The sequence below is a fragment of the Mycothermus thermophilus genome (assembly GCF_041956435.1).
Source record: "Mycothermus thermophilus strain CBS 625.91 unplaced genomic scaffold VTJ04scaffold_1, whole genome shotgun sequence".
Lineage (NCBI taxonomy): Eukaryota > Fungi > Ascomycota > Sordariomycetes > Sordariales > Chaetomiaceae > Mycothermus > Mycothermus thermophilus.
The window spans coordinates 848446-856681 of NW_027191427.1; the positions used below are offsets into that span (position 1 = coordinate 848446).

The following is an 8236-nucleotide window of genomic DNA, read 5'->3' on the forward strand; positions in this document are numbered from 1 at the left end:
CAGGGTTGACTCAGGGTTCAGGATAGCCCAGGGTTGACCCCGGCTGTCGTTGCCGTGCCAACAACTCCTGGTCTTGGGAGGTGGATCGTTTTTCCACACCCCTGCTGCGGACAACGTCGTGCCTTGGACCACGCGACAAGGCGCGTTGAAGACCACAGCCCAACTTCAACCTCACATTTGCATATCCCACACCTGCAAACAATTACTCAAATCCTCCGATCCAGTTGTTATTCCTGGTTTGGATAGGCTTCGACACCGACACGGCCATGATATGAATAATCTGAGGGAACAGGAAAAATAAATAAACAAACCAACGATCCACCGACATTCCCCTTCCTCATGGACTCATCACCGTCCGCCTGCGCCGAATCGGTGCGCACAGCCGTCGCTTCGGTTTCGACATGTACTCCCACAACTGTCGTCCTACTCAAGAACCTTCTCCTTCCCCGAGATGACCCCTCATCGCCCTCCGACGAAACCACCGCCCGCGGGGCGGTGAAGACAACAGCGAGTTCCCGATCACGAGCTGACCCGACCAAAGGCCCCTCAAAACGTGCCAAACCCACCTCTTCACTTACCGATTCCGGGCTCTCAATACGGGAAAAGGCCGCTCTGGCTACTCACGTTGTCAATGCCACCCTCAAAGCCCTCGGCGAGGCGGCCAAGCCCGCTCCCCCGCCGACACCGTCACGCGCTGCCACCGGAGACGACCTCGTCAAGACAGCCACACGAAATGCCCTGCGTCGCTCGAGTTCAGCACCTATGACTCCGCTAAAACCCCGCGTCCTCAACCGCCAGGCAACCCCTCCTGGTTCTCCGAGGCAACAGGCGCAGTGTCGCTCGCCGTCAAAATCGTCATCTTCGGCTTCTACGGGGCTTCTGGCCACCGTTGAGTGTGCGCGGGTTGCGCTTACGGCTCTGCGTCAGTTGCCTGCCTCGGGCAAGGTCTCACTGCCAGAGCTGCAGCTGGAGTCGGGCATGTCGGCTCTTATCGGCCGCCTCATTAGTCTGAACCTCCAGGAACAGGCGCTGAGAGAACTGCGTGTGCTGAAGCGGAGGCTTGAGGTACTCCCCGGCAGCGACGCCAAGAAGGCGAGCAAGGCGGCCGGTTCCGAATCCAAGACGACCGCCCAAGTCTTCGCCGAACTCCTCGACTTCAGCGCGGTCAAAGTCTCGGGCCAGCGGCTTCTGCTCGTGGTCACGACCCAGATCCAGACGCTCCGAGTCCTGGCCATGTCCAAGAAACCCAGCGCCATTGAGGCCGCGCTGCCTTTCCTCCGCCATGATTACTCCACCTCGCCCACGAACCTGCTCCTCTCCGCCGCCAAGGAGAACGGCGCCGACATGTCCAAGCTCGCCCGGCAAATGGAGACGCTGGCCCAGTGCTTGCTGGCCCTCGCTCCCAGCGTCTCAACCAAGGACGACGCCGCGGCCCAGGAGTCCCGCCTCAGCATCTCCCCTGCGTCAGCGCTCGAGCTGCAGGCTCTCGCCCTCGAGGCTCGCTTGCACTGGTGGACGCTGGCCAAGCACAAGGGAGACGCCGACAAGGACATCATGGCGCCGCTGTCGCGCTGCATCGCCGCCTACGTCCGGCGGACATCGGAGAGCCCGCGGTCGAGCTACGCCGTCTGCTCGCAGGTGTTTGACCGCCTCCTGAAGCAGCTTCAGTCCCACGGCTTTCGCCCGGCGAGCGGCTCCAAGCAGCCTCTGGCCGGACTGTGCCAAACGCTGGCCACCTTGGCGCGCGACGCGCAGCAAATTTCTGATGCCATCATGTGGGGGACCAAGCTCCGCGATGCCGTCGACCCAACCGCAGAGTCCGTGGCCAAAACCCTCTCTTTGGCCGCCCAGCTGTTGGCTCTCCACCTCCGCCAGCCGGCAAAATATCTCAACAACTCAGACCTCCTCGACCAAGTCACCGCCGGCATCCAAGGCCCCCTCCGTGGCGACACGGCCGAGCTCGACGAGCTGCTCGCCAACATCTGCCTGGTCCGCAAAGCCGCCGTGCACCTGCTCCTCCCCACCCTTCGCGGTAGCGGCAACGACAACAGCACCTCATACAACCCACCCCCGGCCATCCGTGAGCAGCTCGAGACCTTCATCCTCCAATGCCCGCGCTTCTGTCTCCGCTGGCTGGGCAAACCGCCCGCCAAACCCTCCTCTACCGGAAACGCAAACACTAACACCAAAGACTACCTCCGCCACGAACAGCGCCGCCAGCTGCTGAGCAACCACCTCCACCCCGTGCTCGACTCGGCGTTCCTCATCCTCAAATCCCGCCTCGACACAGCCCGTCTGCCGTGGGACTCGGTCGACCCGCTCCTCACCGACTGCGGGACGCTGCTCGAATACGCCACCCCGACCGCTAACAGCGGTAGGGCAGAAGACAAGAAAGACCCGTCGGCAAGCTACCACGTCAAGATGTCCCATTTTTATTACTTGTTGCATACCCACCTCCGCCAAACCGTTTCCGACCCGGCCAAAGACCCCGCCCCGCTCCGCGCGCTGAGAAAAAGCGTCGACTGCGTCCGGCACCGGTCGGCGGCGGAGAAGGACAAGGCGCAGCTCGTGCTCAAGCTCGAGCGGCTCGCAGACCTCTGCCGCGCCGCGGGGCGCGTCGAGGAGGCGATGGCTGCGCTGCAGGAGGTGAGAGGCAGCTTGGTCGAGGACGGGGTGCTTGCGATTGTGGCTAAGGGTTTGGACACGGCGTCGCCGGCGGTTGTGTGGAAGAGGGGTGGGGACAAGGTCCAGGCTCTTGCGAGAGCGTTGGCGGCCGCGGGGAAGATGGAGAGTGTATGGGTGGATTGGACGGTGGATTTGGAGGAGGGGGAGCGCGCGGCGGTGTTGGAGCATCGGTATCGACTTGGCCTCGGGCTCGCGGGGGTTGGGGCGGGGTTGGGAGAGCCGGTGGTTGAGACGCTGTTGGGGATTTATACCCCCGAGAAGTGCCCGGTCAGGAGGACCAGGGTGCTGTTGGGGTTGTTGTGCGCTGCGGTTGGGGAGGAGGGGGAGCAAGGGAGGAAGGTGGGGAGGTTGGTTGAGATGGTGGAGGAGGTTTGGAAGGTTTGTAAAGAAGGGAGGGACTTGGGAATGGATGGGGGGTTGAAGGGATTTTTGCAGCATTTTGCCGCGCTGAGGAAGGCTTTGATGGCTGCGGCTGCGGGGTATAGGGATGAGAAGGCCGTCGAGCAAGCGGTAGAGGAGTGGAAGGGGATTGTCAGTGTGGCGAAAGACACGGTCGCGTTGGAGGCGACGGTGGATGATATTCCCGCGCTGATGGAATATCTCCAGTCTCTGTCCGATTTCTTGCGCATGAAGGGCAGGGAAGCGCTGCTGGCTTCTGTGCTCGAGCTGATGGCGGACATTTCGCGCCTCGCGGACGCCCCGGCGGTCGAGGAGAAGGTGCAGATTGGCGCCGATCTGGCGTTGCAGTACACTGCGCTCGGTCAGTCGGCGAAGGCCGAGGAGATGTTTATCAAGACGCTGCAGGCCGAGGAGGAGAGTGCTGTGAGGCCTGAGGTGGTGGCGTACTGCCATCTGGCGTTTGCCGAGCATCTCGCGGTGTTGGGGAACTTTCGGCAGGCGGAACATCACCTCGCGCAAGCCCAGGGGGTGTTTGGGAGCCTGGACGTTGCGTGTCCGAACAAGCAGTTGCGGATGGAGCGCCGTCGGTTGGCTGCGTACGCGGCATATCTCCATTCTCTTGTGGCCCTGGAGCGCGGAGAGTCGCACCACGCGCTCGTCTGCTCGCGGGATAGCGTGCGGACGCTGTTCCAGGACTGGGCAAAGTTGGAGATGAAGGCAAAGAAGGGACACTCACAGTCTACCACGGCTATTGTTGCTGCTGAGACATCCCAGCTCGACAACGGCCCCAGCAACGCCACCACGATGGACGTTTCCTCCCTCGAACTCCGCCAGAGCACCAACAACAACACCACGACCATCACCGCCGGCCCCGAGTTCTGGCGCCTCTTCCGCCCCCTCCACCGCCACGTCCTCCGCCTCTCATCGCTGTACGCCCACATGGGCATGTTCCAAGAAACCATGTACTACGCCGAACAGGCCTACAAGATGGCGGAGACGGTCGACTCGGAGCTGTACCGCGCCGAGTGCGCCGCGTGGATCGCCGCCGTGTCGTGGCGCGCGGCCGACGCGGGGCGGGCGGCGAGCATGCTCCACCACGCGACCGCCGCTCTCTTATCGCACGAGAGCGCGAGTGTCAGGTCGTGCGCCGCCGCGGAGGTGGTGAGGCAGATGGCCGCGTTGTATCTTGCGAGCGGGGACGTGGAGGGGGCGGAGCCGTTGTTGGAGAGGGCGGAGGGGATGGTGAAGGAGCTTGCGGCGGGGAGCGTTGTGACTGGGAAGGAAGATGGGCAGAGTGAGACGGCTGTGGTGGAGACCAAGATGGCGAAGCTCAGCATTACAGGCAAGACGACAAGGGGTGGGAGGAAGACAGCTGCTCCGGCGAAGACGACCACTGCCAGGAGAGCTGGGAAGACAACTACCGCTGCAAGAACCAAAGCCGCCGCTGCCGCCGCCGCTGCTGTATCTACCACCACCACCCAATCACCGGCCCCCTCCACGCCCGAGGACGCCCAAATCTCGCGCCTCCGCGCCGCCATCCTCGTCCAGCGTGCCGTGTCCATGCTCCAGAAGCGCGAATGGGCCGCCGCCCAAACCGCCCTGTCCGAAGCCACCACCTCGTCCACCGCCGCGTCATCCAAGGCCAACGTCCTCCTCCCTGCCAAGGTCGCCATGGCGTCCTGCCTGCTGGGCATGAGCATGGACCAGATGGCTCGCGACCCGGTCTTCTCAGTGATCCAGGACTCGACGATTTCGTTCCCTGCCCTGATGGGGATGGGAGGACTGGGAGGCGCGGAAAGGGGTTCGCCTGCTGGAAAGTCGTCGCCGAAGAAGGCTAGGGGCGTTGTGCCTACGACCAATGCTGCTGTTGCTGCTATGGACACGAATTCGGCAGCGGCGTATGTCGACGCCCTCCGCGAAGCGCACGAGTACCTGCTCGAAGCGCACTCGGTGGCAGCCCTGAGCGGGGACGCGAGCTTGGTCCATCGCATCTCGGGCATGCTGCAGAACGTCGGGTTGTTCCTGACCGCCACATCTACCTCACCCGCTGCACGGGTCAAGTCCACCACCGCCGCCGCTGCTGCGGTGACTAACTACTCGGCGCATACCGCCTACGCCGTCGAGCTGGCGCGCAACCTGACATGGCGCAGGGAGAGGAAGGCCCTGCTCTACGAGAAGAAAGTCAGCAACAAGTCGGAGATGGGGCTCGTTTCATCTGCCCTGACCCACGCCGCGTCCGCGGCGGCGAGGCGGTCGAGCCTCGGCCTGGCGCTCGACCTGCACCGGATGCAGCGGGACTACATCGACGCTGTGCTCCCGCGGCACTGGACCGTCGTGTCGCTCTCGCTGTCCGACAACCAGCACGACCTGTGCGTCACTCGCCTGCAAGCCGGGCACAGCCCGTTTGTCCTGCGCCTCCCTCTCGAGCGCTCCGGCGCTTCGCGCGACGGAGAGGAGGACGACGAAGACGACCAGGAGCAAGGGCCGTTCGACTTCCGCCGCGGCTGCGCCGAGCTCAAGGAGATTGTCCAAGAAATCAACCGCACGTGCCACGACTCGAGGGACATGACGGTGCGCGGCAACAAGGCGGCGTGGTGGGCCGAACGCGAGGCGCTGGATCAGCGGCTCAAGGGGCTGTGCGAGAACATTGAGAGCCTGTGGCTGGGCGGGTTCCGCGGCGTGTTTTCCCAGCATAAGCGCCGGCCGAAGCTGCTGGCGAGGTTCCAGAAGGACTTTTTGGGCATTCTGGACAAGCATCTGCCCTCGCGCAGCAGGCAGGGATTCGGGAGGGGAAAGAAACAGGCGAAGAAGGGCTCGGCTGCTGCCGCTGCTCAGGCGGCGGATTCGGATTCGGCAAAGGTGACGCTTGATCCCAACGTGCTGGAGTTGTTCATCGGGCTGGGAGATCCGTCGCGCCCCGGGTGTGAGTTGGAGGACGAGCTGATGGATCTGCTCTACTTTGTGGTCGACATGCTGCAGTTCTGCGGCGAGCGCAACGCCTATGACGAGATTGACTTCGACTCGATGGTCATCGAGACAATGGATGCGCTCACCGCGTACCATGCCGCCGCGGCCGCCGAGGCGGGGTATACCGACGACGAGGACGACGACGACGGAGAGGAAGATCCCATTGACAAAACCGCTACCCCGCACACTATCCTCATCCTCGACAAGGCCCTCCACGCCTTCCCCTGGGAATCCCTCCCGTGCATGCAAGGCCTGGCCGTCTCGCGCGTTCCATCCCTGGCCTGTCTTCGCCAGTTGCTTATCGACCGCCGCCGCAACAACAGCAATAACAACGGGTCGAAAGCGCAAAAGGGCCACACCATCCCCCGCTCCACCGCCCGGGGTACCTACATCCTCAACCCGTCCGGCGACCTGGTGTCGACGCAGCAAACCTTCGGCGGGCCGCTGGCCGCCAACCTCGCCGGCGCGAGCTGGAAGGCCGTGGTCAACCGCCCGCCGTCCGAGTCCGAGTTTGCCGCGGCCCTGGAGGAGAGCGATGTTCTGCTGTATTTCGGGCATGGCTCAGGTGCGCAGTACATCAGGGGCCGCACCGTGAGGTGTTTGGCTGCTGGCGGGGCTGGGAACGTCGCTACTTCAGAGGCTGCTGGTGCTGGGGCCACAGCAACGGCAGCTATGGATGGGGAGGACCCGTCCGCTGCTGGGAACAAGACCAACGTGGAAAAATCCTCCACCAGCAGCACCACCAGCCGCTGCCGCGCCACGGTCCTGCTCATGGGCTGCTCCAGCGCCGCGCTCTCGGCGCCGGGTGAATTTGAGCCCTCCGGGCCCGTGTGGAACTACATGATGGCCGGGGCGCCGGCGGTGGTGGGCACACTGTGGGACGTGACGGATCGCGAGGTGGACAGGTTTGCCGGAGGCGTGCTGGAGGAGTGGGGGCTCGTTCCCAGGGGGTGTTTTTCGTCGTCGTCCGACAGCAGCAGCAAGGATAGGAAGGGCAAGAGGAAGAATGGTGGTGGAGATGGAAAAGAGTTTGGCGAGGCGAGCTTGGTGGAGGCGGTCACTCGTGCGCGGGAGAGGTGTCGGTTCCGGTATGTCACGGCGGCGGCGACGGTGGTGTATGGAGTGCCGGTGTATGTGGAGAAGTGAGGTGGTTGTTTATATGGTTTCTTGTTGTTGTTCTCTCTGGGCATTGGGAGGAGTTTGTTTCCTGTTTGATTGGGTTGGTGTTTTGTGGACGGTAATGGAGCTGATAATCGGGATGGTCCATGGTTGGTTTGATAGACATGGCATGCTCATTGCATCATGAACAAAATGTCAGGTGTATTGGTTCTTGTTAAGTGAACAGAACAGCGAGAGAGCGAGAAGTGATAGCACTGGGTTTGAGACATGGCTACACAAGTATAAACGGAATCTCAGCCTCTGGTTTCTTGTCCTCGTGGTTTGTTTCGTGCCGTTGCTGATGTATACCGGTTTTTCTTTTTCGCAGGAAATTGGTTGTCCATCACGGGGGGTCGAACAGCCCTCGAGTTTATGGATTATTTGTTTACATTCAGCCATCACTTCCACAGCCAACCCACGGCGTTGAGGGGTCGACTCCATCTGGTTCCCTTATATCGGCTAGCAGACATTTGTTGCCTCAAAAGAGAATACCAAACGTCATCTAATTGCCATTGACTTGTTGGGAGAAGTCCAAAGGTTACGCGTGATCATGGTCTCGATTCTTTTGTCCAGGATAGTGATGTCCTGTCATCATTAAGCTGAGCTTCGCCACAGGTGTAGAAGCCATGAGTCGAAGTTAGTCATCACCATGTCTCGGAGTCCGCGGCCTTTTTAGTCCGACTACCCATCCCTCGACGACGAGAACTTTGAACAAGGTGCCAGGTTGTATCATGAGATCCTAGATCTCGATTCGAATTGCTCTATCAGGATACTCCCTGACCCAATGTAGTAGTAGCAAGAACGTGGACGGCGAAGGTTATTGATAACGTTAACGGTGCCATGGCGAAACAAGTCACGAAAAGCAGGTCAAAACGCGCCAAACAAAACAAAACAAAAACAAGTCATTGGCGACCAGAACAACCACCGTCCACCGTCACAGAAAACGATGCACGATCCGAGATAGGTATTACCCAATGCGTCTTTGTTTCGTCGAACGTTTGTTAGCGAGAAGCCACACACAGCACAC

General features: G+C 61.6%; 1 protein-coding gene across 1 annotated transcript; it reads left to right on the forward strand.

Annotated features, from left to right (window-relative positions):
* Positions 1–339: 339 nt before the first annotated feature.
* Positions 340–7197, forward strand: VTJ04DRAFT_303 (uncharacterized protein; the record flags this gene model as incomplete). Its single annotated transcript, XM_069360885.1, has 1 exon — positions 340–7197. One exon carries the CDS (start codon positions 340–342, stop codon positions 7195–7197), a length of 6858 nt encoding a protein of 2285 aa, XP_069222913.1.
* Between the last annotated feature and the right edge of the window lie 1039 nt (positions 7198–8236).